The 22,682-nt window shown below is 44.4% G+C and overlaps 1 protein-coding gene and 2 pseudogenes across 1 annotated transcript; 2 read left to right on the forward strand and 1 right to left on the reverse strand.

Moving 5' to 3' along the window:
- Window positions 1-4,112: 4,112 nt before the first annotated feature.
- Window positions 4,113-5,810, forward strand: LOC136502572 (U-box domain-containing protein 21-like; annotated as a pseudogene).
- A 6,521-nt stretch (window positions 5,811-12,331) lies between these two features.
- Window positions 12,332-18,145, forward strand: LOC136502583 (translocase of chloroplast 34, chloroplastic-like). Its single transcript, XM_066497836.1, has 8 exons — window positions 12,332-12,484; window positions 12,584-12,700; window positions 13,270-13,377; window positions 13,467-13,591; window positions 14,754-15,018; window positions 17,389-17,457; window positions 17,537-17,698; window positions 17,777-18,145. Exons 2-8 carry the CDS (start codon window positions 12,602-12,604, stop codon window positions 17,927-17,929), a joined length of 981 nt encoding a protein of 326 aa, XP_066353933.1. The 5' UTR covers window positions 12,332-12,484; window positions 12,584-12,601; the 3' UTR covers window positions 17,930-18,145.
- An 885-nt stretch (window positions 18,146-19,030) lies between these two features.
- Window positions 19,031-22,460, reverse strand: LOC136467249 (uncharacterized; annotated as a pseudogene).
- Window positions 22,461-22,682: the final 222 nt, after the last annotated feature.

Genomic DNA, 22,682 nt, shown 5'->3' on the forward strand with positions numbered 1-22,682 from the left:
AGGAAGCAGATATTCAGAGTACGTAATTTCCATTGCAGAATATTTTAACTTCCTGCGCTGGATAACATGCTACTTTATTTTAGGGGAGGGCCAACGCAGGCAGCAGCAATTGTATGCTTCAGGGTCCACCTAGACCGGAATGAAGTTAAGCCCTTGTTTAGTTGCCCAAAGTCGGTGCCGCCGAAATTACTGTAGTGCACTGTAGTGTTTCGTTTGTATTTGATAATAATTGTTCGGTCGTTGACTAATTAGGCTCAAAACATTCGTCTCGCAAAGTACAACCAAACTGTGCAATTAGTTTTTGATTTCGTCAATATTTAGTACTCTATACATATATCGTAAATTTAATGTGACAGGAAACCTTCTTTTTACGTAGTGTTAAAATTTAGATTTTTATGGAAACTAAACGCCCCCTGAGGCGGAGTTGACGCCGTGAATCTCCCAAGGGAGGCAGTACTTTTCCAGAGCTTTTGTCAGCCACACCACTGTCCACTCTGCCCTGCAGGCTTTCTGCCCTTTGGCTCTACTCTCCAACGTGGGCTCAAACAAGTGCTTCGTGTTTTTGTCAGGTGAAGCATACGGCTCCTCTGCAGGAAGCTCTGACGCCACGCTGTTCGCTGTGACATGGAGCCATGGCTCCGACGTGGAGGCTGGGGGCAGCTGTCCAAGCTGGTGCGTTGGGCATGGCCTTAGCAGAACTTTTTCTTTGTAGCCCTGGGCTGGATAGCGTGCTTACTTTTAGCAGACAAACACATCGCAGCTCAGCGCTCAGTGCTATGTAAAGCAAAGCTAACAAAAGGGCCTCTTCGATCAAGATTTTAATACAGTTGCTAAGTTTGAACCAAGCAGTGCTGGAAGAATTTTAGTGGTGGCTTTACCCGAGTTGCTTTCAGGCACTCCACATGGGCCGGAAAAGAACAAAAGAGTGCTCTAGTTTGCATTGAAACTAGCCATCTTTCTGCCAGTTTTAGGACGACCTGTGATTTGACCTGTTACTAGTATGAGTTTCTAGACCAGCTCACTTAATTGGTTTGAGCTGTTCTTGGTTAGTGATGTGATGAACTGCATGCTGCATTCTTTGAACGGCTTTTCCAGAGAGTTCACTACAAGTTACCTACAATTATTGATGGCCACACGTAACTTATAGGGGCACATAATAATCTCTGGTCACAATTCTTCAGGGAGAATGCTCTCCACGAAAAACAAAACTTTTTTTGAAAAAAAAATACAAATTCTTCAGGGAGAACTAAGACGACAGCGCCATGTCTTGGATTTCAAACGTCATGATGCACGAGAGCTAAGTTTTTCAGACCGAAAGTGCTTACGTTTAAAATGTAGCTAGTACCGGATCCGACTCTGCAGACATGTTTGATAATTTGCAACGAATATAGCCGTAACGTGCACAAGAATGCTGAAAGACTTATTCAAGCTCCACTTTTCACCAGGGAATGGTCGTTCTATTTGGTAAAAATAAATAGACTGCTGCGATCAACGAGTCATTGTTATGAATTTGAAATGTATGCAAGGCATAGTCAGGTACTAAGAATCGAGAGACCGATGATACACAACCCAGACTTATATATGGCAAAAGCCAGAAGCTGATTTGCTAGACTCACTCTGAACTACTCTGAAATCTAAACTAGCAAAAACCGGACCCAATGGCCATGGAACGGGTCGATCCAATTCTTTTTTTTAAACCATAATATCTATATCTATTTCTGTTGATATAGAAAAAAAATACAAGCAAATAATAATTCTGGGAGGCTACCACAGAAAATAAAAAAGAAAACCAAAACAATAAACAGACACCGTGAACCGGATCAACCCAATTGATCATTAAAGTGGTCCATAAAACCGTGTTTGACATATGAAAAAGCAAAGGGTTAATGGGTTAAAAAAAAACTCAAACCAAATCCATATGATCGAGCTCATAGACCCTACCAACTTTTATAAAATGGCTCCTATATCATGATTAAATCATGTATAATATATGCATTTCATGTAGATGTTATAACGTTGACAGAAGGTAACTTTTGCCATGGGACTCACATATACACCTAGCCGTGCCTATTTGCGCAGGATAGTCCTATTCTAACTTTATAGTATGAATGTAATTTTAAAGATTTATTTTTTGAACAAAGTAATTTTAAAGATTTAAATATTAAAGTTTTACCATGAACACACATAGGCACCTAGCTGTGTCTACTTGCGCAGGATAGCTCCTACCCTAATGAAATCATCTGCAACAATTTCATATATTTTTATGAAAATTTTGTAGCAATGAATACAAGGTTAAAGATTGATATACAAAACTCTCACCGTCGGCCCACCTATGCTCTTTCCTTACCGACTTGGCAACTTGCACAGAGCAACTCCTACTCGTACCTAATTAAATCATCACAAGAATTTTCATTCAATTTCGTGAAAATACTATAGTGTGAGCATGAAGTTAAAAGTTTTACCGTCGGCACACCCCTGTGCCTAGCGTTGCCAACTTGTACATTATAGCTGTAGCTCCTAAACGCAAGGTTAAAGATTTAAATACCGAACTTTCAACGTGAGCCCACCAATGCCCCAGCCCTACCAACTTGCACAAAGTAGTTTCTACCCTAGTTAAATCGTGTAGAACTTTTCAGACAAATTCTTTTAACTTTTATAATATGAATGTGAGATTTAAGATTCAAATATTAAACTTTATCTATAGGTAAAAAAAAATATAGCATGAACACAAGCTTAAATATTTAAATACTGAACTTGGCTAGCCCTGCCAATTTGCACGTAGTAAGCTCGATCATATCTTATAATTCTTAAACTGTGCACCATAATTTTCAGACAATTTCAAAAAAAAAAAAATATAGTAAGAATCTGATGTAAACATCAAGCTTCATATACTATCTTTTTTATGTTCTTAAACCTAGGTTTCACCTGTGGCTATTGAACTTGCATGGAGTAACTCCTTTTTTTAGACGACATGGGGTAACTTCTTGCTTTATATTGTTCATTCATTTCTCTCTTTTTTCTCTTGACTTTTCTATTTGAGTGTTATTGATTTATATCTATATCTATACCAAGAGCGGAGCTAGGGACTTGTGGGAGGAAGGGTGATCTTCCCCCTTCTTCTTCCTCCCTCTTCTTTTTCTCTTCTTATTTCTCCTTCCTCCTCTTCATCCATGACTAAAAAATTTAGAGGCAGGGGGCTTGGAGCCCCGCAAACCCCCATGTTGGATCCGCTCCCAATCTATATAAACTAATATTAGAGAGGAAAGTGATTCTTTTGTTTGTGTTTTTTATTTCCCAGCAAAGTGCTCTCATGTTTTTTGTTATCCGTATCTAACACGAACTCATGAATACGAGTTAGAACTGTGTGTGTGTGTTTGTGCGTCTTGTGATAGTACGTAGTCCGATTCCGATACATATTGAAATAAACGATGCGTTTGTTACATAAATCTTCAAGCCACAAGTCGTTAGGACTACCGCGCGTCAAGGTGTGCATTAACACACATGTACATTTTTCAGTAAATTTGTCTATCTCTATCTCTACACCTAAAAAGACTGTAACATCATTGTCGACCCGGTGATACCAAATCTCGATCCCTACTCACACTTCTATGTCCGGCACCAATCATCCTCCACTCGGAGCTTACACGTCTATGTTCTACCCACATTCGATACGAAGACTAGATCTACGTGTTCGTGTGTGATATGAAGTTCTTTGAGCTCACGAGTCCGCGCCCAAGTTTAGTCCGAAAAAAAATGATCTCGATGCAACACACGTGTATATATCTAGTTAAAAGTAAAAGATCTTGTATAAATTCTCCAGGTTTCGGGTGAAAGGATCCCGGTTATCCCAAATATAGGACCTGAAATGCTAGACCTGCCGGTGCCGGACCTTCCCAATCCCAAAAGGAAAACGAGGGAGCGTGACTGCTGGCACCTAACTAAAGCCAGCGCGCTGCGCGCGTTTAGGCATTACCGACCGTTTCTTCACACCCCCGCGGTTTATACGCATTCAAACTCGCGTTCAACGTCAACGTTCCAATTCAAACCCTTTACCCGTCCGTTGCCTTCCCTCCCTATTTGAACCCGCCCTCCTCCTCCTGCCTCCCAACCCAGTCTTCGCATTGAACTCTTCACACCTCACCCACCAAGAGACCAATCCAGCACGCCTCTCCGTCGTCGTCTCCGATAATTCATCGTCGAAATCCTGTCCTTCTATGGCGCTGCTGGTGCGCAGGGCACGGAGGGCGGCGACCAAGGCCGCGGTGTTGCTCGGCGGCGGCGGCGGCAGCAGCAGCAGCAGCGTGGAGCTTGCGATCCCGGCGCACTTCCGGTGCCCGATCTCGCTGGACCTCATGCGGGACCCCGTCACGGCGCCGACGGGGATCACGTACGACCGCGAGAGCATCGAGGCGTGGCTGGACACGGGCCGCGCCACCTGCCCCGTCACCCACGCGCCGCTCCGCCACGAGGACCTCGTCCCCAACCACGCCATCCGCCGCGTCATCCAGGACTGGTGCGTCGCCAACCGCTCCCGCGGCGTCGAGCGCATCCCCACGCCCAAGATCCCCGTCACGCCCGTCCAGGCCTCCGAGCTCCTCTTCGACCTCGCCGGCTCCGCGCGCCGCCGCGACGCCGCCGCGCGGTGCGCCGAGGTGGTCGCCAAGATAAAGGCCCTCGCCAGGGACAGCGAGCGGAACAGGGGCTGCTTCGCGTCCATCGGCACGGGCCGCGTGCTCGCCGCCGCGTTCGAGTCGCTCGCTGCTGCTGCTGACGCCGCGCCGGCGGGGCGCATCCTTGAGGACATCCTGGCGGCATTGGTCTGCATGATGCCGTTGGACGAGGAGGCCGCCAGGACGTTGGGCTTGCCGACCTCGCTGGGGTCTCTGGTCGCCATTGCTGAGAACGGGAGCTTGGCTGGAAGATTGAACGCCGTGCTGGCAATCAAGGAGGTCGTCTCATGCGACGGAGCGTTCACTGATCTGAGCGGAAAGGTCGACGACATCGTAGACGCGCTGGCAAAGACCATCAAGTCTCCGATCTGCCCACAGGCAACCAAGGCCGGCATGGTCGCCATCTACCACCTGGCGCTATACGACGAGCGCGTCGCGGCGCGCCTTGCCGCCGCCGGGCTCGTCCCCGTGCTCGTCGAGGCCCTCGTAGACGCCGACAAGAGCATGTCCGAGAAGGCGCTGGCTGTGCTCGACGCGGTGCTCGCCTCGGAGGAAGGCCGGGCAAGCGCGCGGGGCGCACGCGCTCGCCGTGCCCATGCTCGTCAAGAAGATGTTCCGCGTGTCCGACCTGGCCACCCAACTCGCCGTGTCGGCGATGTGGCGGCTCGGCAAGGCGCACAACGACGGCGAGGAGGACGATGCGGTGACGCAGTGCCTTGTCGAGGCGTTGCGGGTTGGGGCGTTCCAGAAGCTGCTCCTGCTCTTGCAGGTCGGCTGCAGGGACGCAACCAAGGAGAAGGCCACCGAGCTGCTCAAGATGCTCAACAAGTACAAGAGCGTAGGCGAATGCGTCGACGCTGTGGATTTCAGAGGGCTCAACAAGCTGTCATCTTAAATCAAAGGGAACTGTGATGTAAAAAGGTGGATTTTGTAAAATAGAGAGCGATTTAACTTGTAAGTAGTAGATAGGATAGTTGCAATTTTGCTGGGCGTGCTTGCATGCTGTTTCAGCAGCTTAGGTTCAAATGAAAACAAAAACATAGATCTGATTTTCGTTTTGTGACGAACTTGTGTGTAAATTTTACTGGGCGTGCTTCCACGCTATTTCAGCAAGCTAGCTTAGTTCAAATGACAACTGAGATCCGATTTCCGTTTTGTGAAGAACTTGTGTGTAGATTTCTTGTTTAAAATATCATGTTCTCTGAAGATGTTTTAGAATAACCAGGTTTAACTCTCTATGGGATATATTTCCATCTACCATAACTTTTTAGTATGTTTGAGCTTGAAGTATGGGGCAGCCTGCAGTTTTTTTTTAGTAAAGAACATAGTAACGTGAAGATATATATCCCCATGTGTTATAGTAAATATCCTCATGTGTTATAGTAACCAAACTATCGTAAATATGTATTGATATTATCGTAAATTAGTATATAAAATTATCGTAAATGGAGGTGGCTACAGAATAACTTATTTTGTAGTTGGCTACTGAATATACTCTCCATATATATATATATATATATATATATATATATATATATATATATATATATATATATATATATATATATATATATATATATATATATATATATATATATATATATATATATCCCTTTATACTAGTACTCCTAGTATATGCTAGTAGACCAGATGGAAACTAGTGCTAACATCCAGTAGTTAAGCATTGGAACATACTAATTGCCACACAAAAAAATGGCTAATCTACCTAACTGTAACATGTCCCACCTGTATTGGAAACACTGATTGACGATATCTTTCTGGAGCTCAATGAAACATCACTTGCAGTGTAAGGTCTCATTTGGAGGGGCTCAATCACTATAGTGGTACCGTGGAGGAACCGGCGAAGCCATAGGATCCGGCGGCTCCTGCTGGTTGCTAGTTTATTCGAAGAGGATCCGGAGTCCTTCACATAGTGTTGTACAGTCCTATACGGTGCAATACAATATTAATAGCCCAACAAGAGAGCCGAAGCCTTCGAGACCCCAACTTCTAATTATTTATAGTATTTTATTTGTTCTCTGGCAAGCTTTTCTTCTTCTCCCTCCCCCACATGTGGTGAAACCTTCTCCATCGAGATCTAGGGTGGGACGGAGTTCCTAGGGCTAGAGGTGGATTCTATCAGATGAATTTGGTAAGGTGTTACTGGTCTTGGCAAAGGCAATAAATGACCATAAGAGTTGCTAGCTTAGAGGTGAGTGGTGCCTGTAGATCTAGTGGAAAAAAATGGAGGCAAAGGGCGGAGCAGATTGTCTTGTGATGATGAGTGTGGAGGGGTAGTAGCTATCAAGTCTCATTGTAGCTAGAGATGACGCTACGGTGTTGAAGAGGTGGAGTGGAGCATGGCAAAGGTCAGTTAAGATCAAGGTGGCGAATAGGGTGACATGATGTCAGTTAGGTCAGCCGTGGTAAAATAGGTGAGGTTAAGAGAGTATAATGAGATTTTGGACATCTGATCGAGATACAAATTAAAGGGATGGAAATATGATAGAGCTGGGATTGGAAAATCATTCAATAGATGTATAGACAAGCCCTATCTCATCTCGAATCCACTCTATTTGATCACTGTCAAGCAAACAATTTAGTCGGGAACATAATCGGTGTAATCGCGAAAACTTCTTTAAAACATATACTTAGAAGTTTCTAAAAATATGTATGAAAATGGTAAAATTCATGTGCATGTGAACTAATGTTTTACGCGACCTTTCTCCTTCATGTGCTTCTTTTGGAGGAGCCAGAGTTGGAGGGATTAGCCACAAATTGTAGTTCGGGCTCTGTACAAGCTCTTCTTCTGTAAAAAAAAAAGTAGCTCCTCCGCCTCTAGCTCTTCCAGCTCCTCTGCTGAAGCTGTCGTCGAACTCGAAAATAAACCCATGCAAAATAGACTCCACGTATGCACATGAAATTTATCATTTTCATATGAATTTTTAGAAAACAATTTTGCATTCCAACTTTTGCAGGAACGTATACATCTATTGATATAATATGTATGTGCTTCATTTCAAAAATTTAAAAACTTATTGTTTCAAGGGGCATTTTACGATTGTGTCGAATGAGTAATTTGCACCGAATATTTTTTTAGTTCCACCTCACATCCTAAGTTCCTAACAACTCTGTTTATGAGAGTAGGAAAAGAAAGAAAATGCACTTGAACTGTCAACATAACTTACGACCATACGTCATATTAAACTTTGACCATGAATTTGAAAAGAGTGTAGTTAGATCAGCACCTAATAAATTTGCTATGAACTGTCAAGTACTGTACTACTCCTAATATATTTTTCTGCAGAACATTTTTTTATTGAGACTTTCACAACAACGTCTAGAAAATTGCCAGAACCCGCCTTGCTGAATGGCAGTGTTTGGTCTCGACATTCGTTTAGGCCTGGTTTAGTTCCTAAAAATTTTCACCCAAACTATCACATCGAATCTTGCGGCACATGCATGGGGTATTAAATATAGACGAAAAAAAACTAATTGCATAGTTTGGTTGGAAATCGCGAGACGAATGTTTTAAGACTAATTAGTCCATGATTAGCCATAAGTGCTACAGTAACTACCATGCGCTAATGATGGATTAATTAGGCTTAATAGATTCGTCTCGCAGTTTCCAGGCGAGCTATATAATTAGTTTTTTTATTAATATCCGAAAACCTCTTCCGACATTCCCGAAATATCCGATGTGACATCCAAAAAATTTCATTTCGTGAACTAAACACAGCCTTAGCTTGTAGTCGTGCGTGCCTTGAAAAATTCTAAGCCGCAGAGGGCAGAATGGCCTGGAAGTTGGAATATTATGCAGTCACGCTAGTCCAACGTATGCGCCTAGATGAACGAACGAACAGTTGTCACCTTTGAAAACCTGAGTTCAAGCTTGTGGACGCAGTGGTAAAACGTGACCCAGCTGACCATGCACCGACCGAGCTTGACCAGACCAGTCTGTACGCGGGCCCCATGCATCCAGAGCCCTGCGACGACTCGGCCAGCGCACGTATCCGGCGGCTTTGTCCGTAGCCGTAGCCCGTAGCAGCTAGCACTTCGTGTGATGGTTTCGTAGTTCTGTAGCTTGGCAGTTTTGTACTACTCCGTAGCGACTAACGACTTTCACTGTTCCATTTGGCTTTCCACGCCGCAGATCTAATCACATGGAAAATCGGAAACTATTGGCGCCACTGCCACTGCAATCGCCCTTGGCGCACGAGCCACCGGATCGCTGCCTTGCTGGACCGTGGCTGATTGGCTGGTTTCCAGAAGCAAATATAATAATCACATGGAAACCTAGATTTTTTTGTCTTCTTTTGTTAGTAGATCTTTATGTATTTGTCTTGAGTTAATGCATTCTGCGAGAGGTCCAACACAGTAATTAAAAAAATAAATTGGTACGGAGTAAATTAGTGAGTTTTCCAAGTGGCTAAAAGATTGAAGACAATTTTGCATCAGGAATCTTCAACTATTTCTAAATTACCCCAATCACTTTTATGCTTTTTTATCTCTTGTAAATTTGCATTGGGAGCTCTTGTCTTTACTCCTTATTTTTCCCCCACATCCTTCCACCTCCAGATTGGCCAATTGATATGGTACGACTGAGGAAAGCTTGGGAGTTGAGATAAGAAATTGGAGAACAATTTTTTTAAATCTTGCCAAAAAAACAAGATTGGGAGTGGATTTTGGGAGCTCTTATAGATGATGCTCTTACTAGCTACTTCGACCATTCCTTCCAAATTATAGCTCACTTTAAGTTTATTATAAGACAAATTTGTCTAACTTTGACAAACTCTATCAAAAAGGGCATAACAATAGCAAATTGAAATATGTTATGGTAGTTGATTATTTGAACTTGTAGCTATCAGTTTTCTAAAAGCTTGGTAATAAAGTTAGATATACTCCCTCCATCCCCTTATTGATTGTCATTCTTATTTCTCGAAAAGTCAAAATACTTAACTTGACCAAATATACATAATAAAATATTAATATTTATAGTGCATAATTAGTATCATTAGATAGATCGTTGAATCTATTTTCATGATGAACTTATTTGGAGATACAAATATTGTTAGTATTTTCTACAAATCTAGTCAAACTTAAGAAAGTTTGACCAGCACAAATACCATAACGACACTTAAAAAGGACAAAGGGAGTATTTGATATAGAACAAAGCTAAAGTGCATTATAATTCGGGAGAACAAGTTTTGGTAGAACCACATGCCACAACTAGAGAAGTGGGCATTAGTCCCGTGCCCAAGCACTTCACTAATAGTTACTCCCTTCGTCTTTTTTACATATCATATTAGCTTTGTTCTAAATCAAACATTTATATTTTTTACCATCAATTTTTAAAAATATATAGTTTCATAAGATAAGATTTATAATTTTAGATTCACTATGAGAAATACTTTCATAACATATAATTCATACGTTATAAAAGTATAAGGATTTTATGAAATTGAAAGCTCTAGTTTGATTTTGGTGAATTGATGAAACTCTAAGTGCTAACCCTTTTACTCTAAGTGATCATGAGATAGGGTAGCACATTCCAAAGTGGTGGAGCAAATGGTGAAGATCATGATGATGGTGGTAATAGCTATGGTGATGATCATGTGCTCGGGCTTGGAAAAAAAGAAAGAAAAAAACAAAATGGGCTCAAGGTAAAGGTGTTTTTGATAGGGTCATTTTGTTTTTGTGATCAAGACACCTAGTGGGTGTGATCGCATTTAGGATAGATAGTCGTACTATTAAAAGGGGTGAAACTCGTCGTGAAATGCGGTTATCAAAGTGCCACTAGATGTTCTAACTCATTGGATATGCATTTAGATTCTAGTGAATGCTAACACTCTTGAAAATATTTATAAAAATATGCTTACACATGTGCACAAGGTGATATGCTTGGTGATTAGCACATTTGAGCAAGGGTAAAGTGTTCACGCTTAAAAAGGAGCTAAAACAGGGGCGTCAGACCCTGCTTCACAAGAGCGTCGGACCGGCCTCTAGCTAGGTCCGACGGCTAACCCTACTCGCACGCATAGAGAGGAGCCAGCGTCGGACCGGGGTTCATAGGGGCACGTGCGAGTGAGTGCACACTGTTCATCCAGTGCCGCACGTGCGAGTGAGTGAAGACGCGATACGTGGCAGCGTCGGACTCACCCCTGAGTCCGACGGTTGGCGTCGGACCGACGTCTGAGGGTTTTTACCCTCTCTGGACCTTACCGGACCGCGTCGGACCCTCCCTGTGTGGAGTCCGACTGCCGGGTCCAACGACGCGATCAGATCATGGTAGTGAGCCGTTGCGCGGCAACGGTCGATTTCGTTTGAATGGGACGCGTGGTAGCGCGAGAATGGATGTGGCAGGGCATCGAACCCTGTGTCGGATGGTCCGACAACCCGTGCCAGAGAGTCCGATGGTCACTTATGTGACCCAATGACTCTATTTCGTGGGGCTTCTATTTAAGCCCCATGGTCGGCTCGTACTCACTCTCTTGGCTATTTTCATTGACATAGCAACCTAGTGAGCTGAGCCAAAGCCCTCCCACTCATCTCCATCATTGATTTATTATTTTTGTGAGATTGGGAGTGAATCCCAAGTGCATTGCTTGAGTGATTGCATCTGGAGGCGCTTGGTGATTGTGTTTCGCTGTGGATTTCACTTGTTTCTCTTGGTGGTTGCCGCCACCTGGACGGCTTGGTGCAGCAAGGATTGTCTAGCGGAGGAAGGTGCTTTGTGGCTTGTGTGATCCTCATCTTATGTTGGTTGTGCGGCACCCGATTGGAGGTTAGGCGTGTGATGCTTATTAGCGCGTGAACCTCCAAGTGAGGGAATCGCCACAACGGGAACTAGCTTACCGGCAAGCAAGTGAACCTCGGTGAAAAATCATTGTGTCATTTTGTCTCCGAGGATTTCATTGGTATTCATTGTGATTGATTGATTGTCTCTTGCCATGGTAGTATAAACATCACATCCCCTATCTTGTATTTACATTTTTAGTGTAGCTAAGCTCCTTAGTGTAATTAGTTTTGAGAGCTAGCTTGTGTCTTGTTTAGTGGTTAGTGAGGCTCTTTAATTAGCCTTTGAGAGCTCACTAACTTAGTGGTAGTGACCTAGTCTTGTGTGCATAGAGACTATAGTAAATAGAATTGTGTTAGGTGGCTTGCATTTTTAGTAGGCTAGCGCAAGAATTGCTTCGCCTCATATTTGTCTAACCACTTTGCTTAGTGTTGTTGTAGAAATTCTTATAGGCTATTTACCTCCTCTAGCCATTAGGACCTTTCAAAAATGGATAGTCAAAGATTGTCATTTTTAACTTAGAACAAAACTAATAACGTGACATGTAAAAAACAGAGGGAGTAGTTGAAATTTAGTAGTGATGGTAATATCTTGTTCAAAGGCTACAAGGACAAAATCACAAAATAGCCATTAATTTCAAGTAGAGCCTAACAACGTTAGATGGCGCCCCAGGGCCCGTGAGCCCACAGGCCACAGTGGGCACTTTTATAGCAACCAAGGCACAGGCCCATAAGTAGGCTATCGTTTAGCACGGTACAGCCCACAGAGAAAATAAATGAAAAAGGAAAAAGGGAAAAAGAAAAAGAAACAGGGAGTCCCCGTCCCCAGGAGGCCAAGCAAGACCTGACCCCGCCGAGCCCGACCCCATCCGTCTCATCGACACCCCCTCCGCCTCCGCTCTCCTTATCCCTTCCCTTCGCATAAACCCACGCCGCCGTGACCCCGCCCGCCCGCCGCCTTCCCCTCGCAGCGACCCTGCCCTCGCTCTAGGCTTTAACTGCCGGCCCCGCGTCTCCCGGTAAGCATCTACGCCTCACCCACCGCGCGCACACTCCGCTCCGTCCTGGCAAAATTGGTTTTTGTTTCTGATTTTGCGGAACGCGCGTCCTTGTGGCAGGGCAAGGGAAGGGAGAGGATGGCGTTGCCGATACCGCGCGAGTGGGTCGGGCTGCAGCAGTTTCCGGCGGCCACCCAGACCAAACTGCACGAGCTCCTCGGCAAACTCAAGGAGGAGGTACTCCGCCACGCGTCTATGCAACGTTCTATGCGTGAATCAGTTATTACCTCCGGTCTAAAATAGATGTCATCCGAAAATGTGTGCCATCTGAAAATGTGTGCCATGGAAGGTCCAATCTTTATTATGCATGGAATTATTTTTCTGATCGCATGAAAATGAATGATATCGAACTCAAAAGTACCGCAACTGCAATGTCATTACAATTTGGTAATTCATACTATTGTGGACTCAGAGCAAGTAATTAATGGTCAAAATTGTGAGATATGGCTCTGTAGAGTTTAGGAGCTGTCTCTGGTAGAGCTTTGTCACGCACGCTAGGTCTGCAATTAGAATCGGCGACCTAGCTGTGCAATGTCTAAATGTTATCATGTAAACTGCTACCTCCAGAAAATTGCTTTCAATAAAGCAGGGCCGAAGATGCCTTTGGTCTACTATATTGTCCTAGATGGCAAATGAATTGGGCTGGAGATAGTATATTAGTCAAGGATAGTCGTGTTTTCTGGTTGGTTATGTTTCTTTAAGAATTGGTGATCAATGCATGTTCTGCTTGTGTTTGTGATGTGAAGGATGTGAGCACATTAACAATTCTGGTGATGGGGAAAGGTGGAGTGGGGAAGTCATCCACTGTTAACTCCATCGTTGGGGAGAGGGTCACCACTGTCAGCGCTTTCCAGGTTTTGCTTCGCCATGTTCTAAGTTTCAGGTTCGGCTCCTGCCAGAGTAACTTATGTGTGGTTCTGTTGTTGGATGTTGTACTGTGCAGTCTGAGGGTCTGAGACCAATGATGTGCTCACGCTCAAGGGCAGGGTTCACCTTGAACATTATCGACACTCCTGGGCTCATTGAAGGTGGATACATTAATGAGCAGGCTGTTGACATCATTAAGAGGTATGCACATTTCAGCATTTCAGCATGTTGAGTCATATCCATACTTTCCTGAAAGTGATGCAATTTGTTACTCCCTCCGGTTTCCTAAAGGATGTCGTTTTGAGGTTGTCTTAAGTCAAACATTTTAAACTTTAACTACAAATAAATTATTTTGGGTTGAGTTTGAAAATATGTAAGTGATGTAAGTAGATTCATCTCAAAATTTAGTTTCATAAAAGTATATATTGACTATATTTTATAGCAAAAGGTAACGGTCAAAGTTGTTTTTTGGAGACCGTGTCACTGTCCAAAACGACATCCTTTAGGAAACCGAAGGGAGTACAGATTTTATAGCATGTAATATAGGGCTTTATGTGGCACTGTGCCCTGACAAAGGGTTGCCGTTCTGGACCTAGTTTAAGGAAGAATTGTTTCATACTATCTGGTTGCTTCAGTTGGATATATAGTGGATTTAGCAAGGTCTTTGGGTAGCACATTTAGAAAACATTGTTTTCACATGAAATACTACATGGCAGATCCTTGAATGCTATAAAAAAATGTGTGCGCTGGAATATCCGCTTGTGACATGCATATCCTTACTATTACTCTCTACAGCCATGACAACACTATGATCTACTATTAATGTTTCTGTCCCTAGCAGTCTAGTGAAACACTCCATAACCTTGACTGCATTTTATAAGTTAAACTACATTGCTTGTTCTGAAAGCGAACAAACCTCTTGCAATTTGAAGAGCTTAAGCAAGAGAGAATTTTAAAAAATGTGCAAATATTTGGGTTAGGGACTTTATATGCAGAGTGGCTGTGTTATCTTGAACGATGTAGCCCATATGCAGCCCTAACAACATTAATTTATCTTTATTTATATATTTATCAAAACCTCAGAAAAAATAACCGTTTTTGGACAAAGAAATCACCAAGCATCTTAAAGTGTGGAATCGGGGCATGTCGAGGTGTTCAGTCGAAGTTGTGTTCCAATCCAAGGATAGTTTATTAAACTAATCTACTGTAATGTTTGTGGTTTGCTGTTCTCACCTACATTTACCCTTGGATCCAAATGCAAGTGAGACATTGTGTGGCAAGTGCAAATGAGTGAAATAGCAACTCCTGAAGCCTCTTTTAAATTAATATACATGTATCTTACAGGTTATCAATTATATTGCAGATTTCTTCTAGGCAAGACTATCGATGTTCTCCTGTACGTGGATCGCTTGGATGCATATAGAATGGATACACTGGATGAACAGGTTATAAGGGCCATCACCAATTCATTTGGAAAAGATATTTGGCGAAGATCATTGGTTGTGTTGACCCATGCTCAACTCTCGCCACCTGATGGAATCGACTATAATGATTTCTTTACAAGAAGATCAGAGGCACTTTTGCGATACATCCGCTCAGGGGCAGGAATCAACAAACGAGAATATGGGGTAATGCATGTTTTCATTTATCGTATAACCATTTCCATCATGCTCTGTGGAATACCTATGCATCAATTAGGAGCTGCAATGAGTGTTTGACCTTCCTCAGCCACTGATCATTTTCTGCCATTTTTTAGTTCGACGCTCCTGTGGAAATGCCTTTTTGGACTTCTGATCTTGGTTTCACTTCCCTAATATGAGTGCTAGAAACCACACTAGCTGCTAAATGATGGTCATATGCAGATATATTTTTTAATTTATGCCATTAACCTTGCACGGTCATCATTTGCAGTTTTGGACACTAGTTCAATGGTATGCTGACTGCCAGTCTAGATATGTTTGGGGTTTACATCGGTAGCGGTCTTGTCAGTCTTATTCAACAACAACAACAAAGCATTTAAGTCTCAAACAAGTTGGGGTAGGCTAGAGTTGAAACCCAGTAGAAGCAATCAAGGTTCAGGCACGTGAATAGCTGTTTTCCAAGCACTCCTATCTAAGGCTAAGTCTTTGGGTATATTCCATCCTTTCAAGTCTCCTTTTATTGCCTCTACCCAAGTAAACTTCGGTCTTTCTCTGCCTCTCTTCACGTTACTATCCTGGCTTAGGATTCCACTACGCACTGATGCCTCTGGAGGTCTCCGTTGGACATGTCCAAACCATCTCAACCGGTGTTGGATAAGCTTTTCTTCAATTCGTGCTACCCCTAATCTATCACGTATATCATCTTTCTGAACTCGATCCCTTCTTGTATGACCGCAAATCCAACGCAACATATGCATTTCCGCGACACTTATCTGTTGAACATGTCGTCTTTTCGTAGGCTAACATTCTGCACCATACAACATAGCAGGTCTAATCGCCGTCCTATAAAACTTGCCTTTTAGCTTCTGTGGTACCTTTTGTCACATAGGACACCAGATGCTTGGCGCCACTTCATCCACCCTGCTTTGATTCTATGGCTAACATCTTCATCAATATCCCCGTCTCTCTGTAGCATTGATCCTAAATATCGAAAGGTATCCTTCCTAGGCCATTTTTTCGTCTATTTAGTTTGCTAATGTTTTACACAGTTTTCAAAAAGCACTACCAGGAGGTCACTGCAGTATGCTGAGCGATAGGGTACCACAGCGCCTTATAAGCGGTATCCTAGGTGGCTGTTGGTTCTCTGTGACTCTGCTGCCGCTGCCGCCTGACCTCTTCATCTTAGCCGCCTTCTGACCCCTTCATCTCACCTGCCTCCTGACCCCTTCATCTCAGCTGCCTCCTGACCCCTTCATCTCAGGCGCCTCCTGACCCCTGCACCCCTCCCAGCGGCTCATGAGTGCTCCCTTCTCCTTCTATGCTCCCTCCTCTACTTCACACATGCTGAAATATGAGAGGCAGCCACCACTGAGGCAAGGAGTCGAGGACTTCCCTACACTGGTGGACAGGACCATGCAACTTGGGGAGAAGCAGCAACCGACGCAAATTAGTTCATCTCCGATGAAATTGAGAGCGCAGGAGAGAAAAGGAGAATGTGGCCGTCAATTTTTACTGTAATCCTGGTGCAAAGAGTTGACTGGTGGTGATTGAGTTCTGTCTGGTGGTGCTGGTTTGCCTGAGCTAAGAGAGAGAAGCAAGCCAGAGGGAGAATGCTGCTTCTGCATCATGTGGTTGGTGAGAGCAGAAGCAATACAGTTAGGATTATGTTAAGTGGGTAGTTGGCTCGATCTGGATGGACCATCATATGGAGCTCAGTTGTTTTTATCACTTTGTATTGATCTTCAGAAACTACGTGACGTGCTGGCATATCATAGGTCATCCACTATGTTACAAAATGCCTAAGCGTGCCTAAGCTCTAGGAAAGGGTCACCGCTCGCTTAGTGCCTAGCGCCTTTTGTAACCTTCATTATACATGGTTATGGCAGTTTATGTGTGTTAGATTTTGTTGGTAGTTTCCAACTGGCAACAGGATGTGCGTATATGGTCATTTATCATGTACACAAACAACGTTGAATTTTGCTTTTCATTCTTGAATCATCAGCAATTCAACAGAATGTATTTGCTCTATAATTTGCATTTTGTTGTTCCGTTCTTATCCTTGTACCGGTACGTATCCTTTCAATAATACGTGTTTTCAATAATTTCTCAGTTAGCTATGCTCGTCCATGTGTTTCATCCTCAATTATTAGACTATGTGAGAATTATTGGAAGCAACTTTGGCTAAATGGCTGTATCAATGTTAGTTGCTTTTCTCTACCTGCCGATTTGTTTTGACACGTCTTTCAGAATTATGTTTCCATGGACAACAGGAAATTTGGATTTTTCAGTACATCACAGATCTCTTTGTGCACAAGCAGACATGCCGGCGAATTCATTTCGTTTTTGCATCTTTTTTAGGATTTCCCCTTGCCAATAGCATTGGTGGAGAACAGTGGAAGGTGCAAGGCTAATGAGCATGGGGAGAAGGTTTGTCTATTTTTGACCTAGCATTTCTCTGTTCTTGTGCCTTGATGGTTAATAGATGATGATATTTCACTGTTAACAGATACTTCCAGATGGAACTCCGTGGGTTCCAAACCTGATGAAAGAAATTACTGTTGTCATCTCAAACGGGAGCAAGCCCATTCATGTTGATCAGAAGTTAATTGATGGTCCAAACCCTAACAATCGCTGGAAGATGTTCATACCACTTATCCTTGCTGTGGAGGTGAACTGCCTTACATAATACTCTTTTCACTGACATCAAACAGAACTCTACACTCATATCTTGTGTACTCTTTTCCAGTACTTCTTGGTAGTAAAAGGAATCCGGAGGGCGATCCATGCAGATATCGCAAACGGGAAGGTGGATGACTGGGAGCAGCGTTACCGGGACTTGGTGGGAAGCAGGGACCCCGTAGAGCAGAAAGGTTCTACCTCCCGGAACCGCAAAGCCTAAGTTGGTGTACCAGATAGGATTTTATTCCGTGTTGTGACCCACTCGATCTGCTGTTCCTTTTCCTAATTCTGTGTCGGGGGCTTTATAGAGTTCGCTGGTCCTACTTGAAAAAAAATTGCTCGTGTTTTAGTTGATAAGAATATGTTTTCCATTTTATGATGCTTGGCCCTCTTCGCAATTTTGAAGATGTTATCGAATACCTGCTATTTTATTGGTCTTAATTTTTTGTGGCATGGAAACATAAGTGTGGAGTACTCTGAACGCTCCTCAAGCGTCAGTTGACGATTTATTATTAAGTATCACTGTATCAGGCCTTGGTTATCTAACGTGCTAGGAATCTTAGGATGACAACTTCAGCATTCCAAGCAGTAGTAACTTCTATTTTCATGCAATATTAGTTAGCTTCGTTCTGGCAGTTCTGGGCTTGTAAGCACAGTGTGCCTATAAAAACCTGAAACCTTGCTTCAGTGGCAATATTAGATTCATTAATGGCCAAAAAACAGTGTGCCTGTAAAAAGGCTCCAACGAGTCCATGAAATCCCACACGTCACCCGGGTACACAATTCCAAATCTGTTAAGTGTAAAAGGAAAAGGATGGCACTCCTTCCAAATCTGTAAAAGAAAAAAAAAGTTGCTACTACCTGTTGTTTTTAAATATTACAATTTTTAGGCAAGCTAATTTGCTCATTTTAACTAATTTGCTCGTCCTAAGCAACGAAGTAATTAGCTTATCTTAAAAGTTGCATATTATATATCAAAAAGGAGGGAGTATACATTCATGAACAGTATGACAGGCCAAAGGGTGCCTATCAACTGGTTAGGTGGCCTCGGTGGCACTCCTCAGGTCCTGAGTTCGACTCTCCGTGGAAGCGAATTTCTGGCTAGGGTTAAAAAATATCTCATCATCTGTCAAACGGCCAAAGCACAGGTCAAAGGCCCAGCCCGGTTCTCACGGGGCAACGGTGCCCGAGGCCAGGGTTCAGGGGTTTTCTCGGCCTGTGTGAGGCCTTCTCTCTTACAACAATGCCCGGGGTGGCTTACCCTCCGCAGGTTGAGTTTTTTTATGAACAGTATGACAGCAACACAACAGCAGTACATAGAAGAACACAGCATTTCTTCTATTCAACAGCAGGCTATGTGTATGTACATCAGACAAAGCACCTGAGTGAAGATTTTTAGTCTGCTCTTACTCTCCCAAAAAACGAAACAAAAAAAGAATGGCAACCAGCCATATGCGTAAATCTACAAGCCCTGTTGAAACTGAATGAAGCATGGAAGGGCTTATTGCTTTGGCTTTGGTATTTTATGCAAATTACAACAATCTTGGTATGGTTTGAAATTGTTTTGCCATGTTACAAATTGTTTCCTCAAGCATTTGTACACCTTTTCCTCGGCAGGCTGAATTTCCATGGCTGGGGTATCAAAATCCATCCTCACTGGGCTGAAATCAAACAAAGAAGTTGCAGCATGTTCAGGTGAATCAGGAAGTTTGCCTTTTCCACAAACAAATGTTGTGAAGATCTTATCCTCATAATGTTGAAGACGTATGCAGATCATCTTGGTTTTGACCTTCTTTCTCCTCCTTTCTGGTACTTCTATCCATACTGAACCTATGTTCAATCTGAGGTTCATAACTAAAATAGGGCTTTTCTTCATTCAGTTCTTGTGAACCAGGCCATCCATTACCATTGTCGGTGTCAGCAATTGATATTACAGGATCAAAGGCTTAAAAAACTTCTCTACATCGATCATTTATGGAATCAGTTTCTATAGGTACTCCTTCAGAAGAGCTTTCTGCATCCTTGCTTTTCTCTACCAGCGCAAGCAGAACATGTATGGGTAGTACTGGACCAACAAGGGCATTTGGAGATACTACTTTGCTAGTCAGATTGTAACTTATGCTTGAAGGTTTTGCCAACAGGAAAGGTCTAAGTTTAGTGTTCGTCAAACAGGTAGAAACATCTAAATGTTCACATAAGGTTTTCTCTGTGCTGCATGCTAGCATGTCCTTGTAACTGGAGAAGGTGACATTCAATATTCTCTGACAAGAAATTTCAAAAATGTTCATGGGAATACTAACATTGCATAGAAAATCTGAAACTGGTTGAGGCAATGAAAAAGAGTTATCTTTCGCATATTCCGACACAGCTTCACTAACAATAATTTGGCCCATCTCTTTATTGATACTAGAACCATGCTTTACCAATGCATTGCATAGATTGCCTTCAAGATACTCAGATAGGAAATGCAACTTCATCCAACGATATCTGAGGGAGAAATTTTCATACGGAGGGTCAGGAAATATAGCTAAATTACTAGCCCTGGCTGTATGTTGTGATTCATCACATGGGATATCATCATGTGAATCTGCCGATGCATGGTACCTTTGCATTTCTAATTTCCCCAATGCTGTCAAGTAGACCAAAGCAAAGCCAGTAAATGATGTCTCTGAAACTGAGAGGTCGTTTGGAAGCACATAGTAGCCAATAATGGAGTTCTTACTCCATTGTGAAGCATATTCATCTCTTGAAACAGGCATTGAGAATACATCTTTCATTATTCCGTTGCTGCAGCTGCAGTGATGACCTGTCAGTGAAAACCATGAAGGAAGATCCCAAGCATACAGGTGAGAGTTCTCTGGACAGCCTTGCTCTTTAGGTCCATAACAGAAAACACTGAACTCCCCTGTCCTGTGCGAACTAACCAAAATAGCAAAACCAGAATTTGATGCCCACTCGTGCTCCTTGGAAGGCCTCAATTCAGAAAGTCGAAACATAGCAACATTACTAGGGCTCTCAAGCTCATGCTGCCACGCCAACACAGGCGTCAATGGCTGTCTCACATCAAGGAGAATCAGTATCGCTCTGTCACCACTGAGAAATGGAAATGATCAAACCCAGCCCTACAGAATGCAAGATACTGATCGGCCTCAGCAAAAGGGTCAGTTTCAAACAGTCCTGGCATCCCAACTCTTGCCAAAACCTTGTGTTGACCACGGTCCCCAAATCTCAAGTCAAACAAAAGAATGGATTTTGAGCTCGCAACGATTATCATCCATGGTTGTGCCCCATAGTCACAGCTCAGCCATTCCCCAGTGTCATCCTTGCTGCCAACATCAATGTTTATCTTTCCACCTTGTCGTGTGTCCAGATTGAACCAGCACAACTCCCCACTCTCCAGCAACACAGCACATTCGGATGGCAAATGCCTGCTCCAACAAGCATGCACAATTACAGAGTCAAGCCGCTGCTTGGCAACAGGCACTAAGGCAGAAGTCCCCGAACCCTGTGACTCAACCCTGAACCAATTCAGGGAGTACATTGTCACGGCAAGCAGGAACCCCTCAGGGCTGGTCTCCCAGCTGCGATGGCCATGACGACTCATTAGCAGTGGTAGCAAGCTGCTGGATGCGGTGGCCCGGGTCCATGAACCCGTCCCTCTGAACGACGGGCGAGAGGGGCGTGGAACCAGTGACAGTGGTGGCATCCAGAGTAACAAAGGCAACATGCTCCGCATTCTCGCCGTAGGGGAAAAAGAGAATGAGAGAGCACGAGAGCCGGAGGGCGGCGAGCAGATTGGAAGGCGGAGAGGAGGGTGGAGACGGTTGGGGGAGGAGTGTCTCAGCGAGCGAGTCAAGGTCGGAGCGTGGGAGGAAGGAGGTGCCTCGGACAAACGAGCGGAGGAGGCGGTTCAGACCGCGGGTGGAGGAGGGCAGCAACGGGATGGGGTAGGGAAGGGAGAGCAGCGGGGTGCGCGGCGGGAGAGGGGAGAAGTGGAGGGGGCCGCGGGAGGAGGTGGCGGCAGGCAGCGGGTCAGCGGACGGCGCAGCGAAGACGGCACAAACCGGGAAGACGGAGCGCCAGTCCTCGGAGGGTTCATGGACGGCAGGGGTAGGGCGAGCGGCGCCCGCCAGCGCGGGCGCGGAGTGAATCGGTGGCGCAGGTGGCACAGGAACCAATCGGGTGGAGAGCGGCGGCGGCCACGGGCTGGAGCGGAAGGTGGAGGAGGGAGCCGTCGGTGGGAAGGGTTTTAGAGGGGAGATCGCAGTAGCCGGCGTCTCGGCGGAGAGCTTTTGGGGTTCCGTTTTTTTCCTGTGACGATGAATTGATGATGGTGTGGCGGTGGTGCGGCAGCGCGGGCTGTTTGGAACTGGGTAGGGCAACAGTCGTTGTGCGGCGCGGGTGGGGAAGAAGCAGGCGACCTCCGGTTCGCCGCGCCGCAGGCGAGCGCGCGGGCGAGCGCACGGTCGACGTCGTCGGGGGAGGAGGCGGAGGCGCGCAGCCTGCCGGAGCTCGACGGACACCGGCAGCGAGTGCGGGGGTGAGGGCCGCGGGCGCCTGGGCACGGGGTTGCGAGCGCAGGGCCGCGAGCGATGGAGATGCGCGCGGCGAACGGTTCCGCTACCGCGAGGATAAGGGAAAAGAAAAAAAAAACTGATAAATGGTGGGCCCTACATGTCAATGACTCATCCCACGCTTTTAATATGCTGGAACCAAACATAAAACAGAGTCTTCCGACCATTCTCAGCCATGGGGATCGTCCAGCCACTGAAAACGGAATCATTCCATCTCACTATGTCTCCCAACAAAACGCAGAACATCTCCAAGAGCATTTGTAATTTTAGATCTTTATAAACCTTTCTCTAAAACTATTTAGATCTTCAAACTAGGTACAATCCATAGTAGAATCTTTAAATTGAACTCTCTAGCTTATAAAGCCGTCATGTCACCTCGTGAGTTAGAAAATTCTCGCC

This window comes from Miscanthus floridulus, chromosome 1, assembly GCF_019320115.1.
Source record: "Miscanthus floridulus cultivar M001 chromosome 1, ASM1932011v1, whole genome shotgun sequence".
NCBI classification, from domain to species: Eukaryota; Viridiplantae; Streptophyta; class Magnoliopsida; order Poales; family Poaceae; genus Miscanthus; species Miscanthus floridulus.

Bases quoted from the DNA above. Each gene is read 5' to 3' on its own strand.
- LOC136502583 (XM_066497836.1), top strand. From the start codon at position 12,602: ATGGCGTTGCCGATACCGCGCGAGTGGGTCGGGCTGCAGCAGTTTCCG. The intron at 13,378-13,466 runs GTTTTGCTTCGC...TGTACTGTGCAG, and splicing joins CCACTGTCAGCGCTTTCCAG to TCTGAGGGTCTGAGACCAAT. The intron at 17,699-17,776 runs GTGAACTGCCTT...ACTCTTTTCCAG, and splicing joins CACTTATCCTTGCTGTGGAG to TACTTCTTGGTAGTAAAAGG.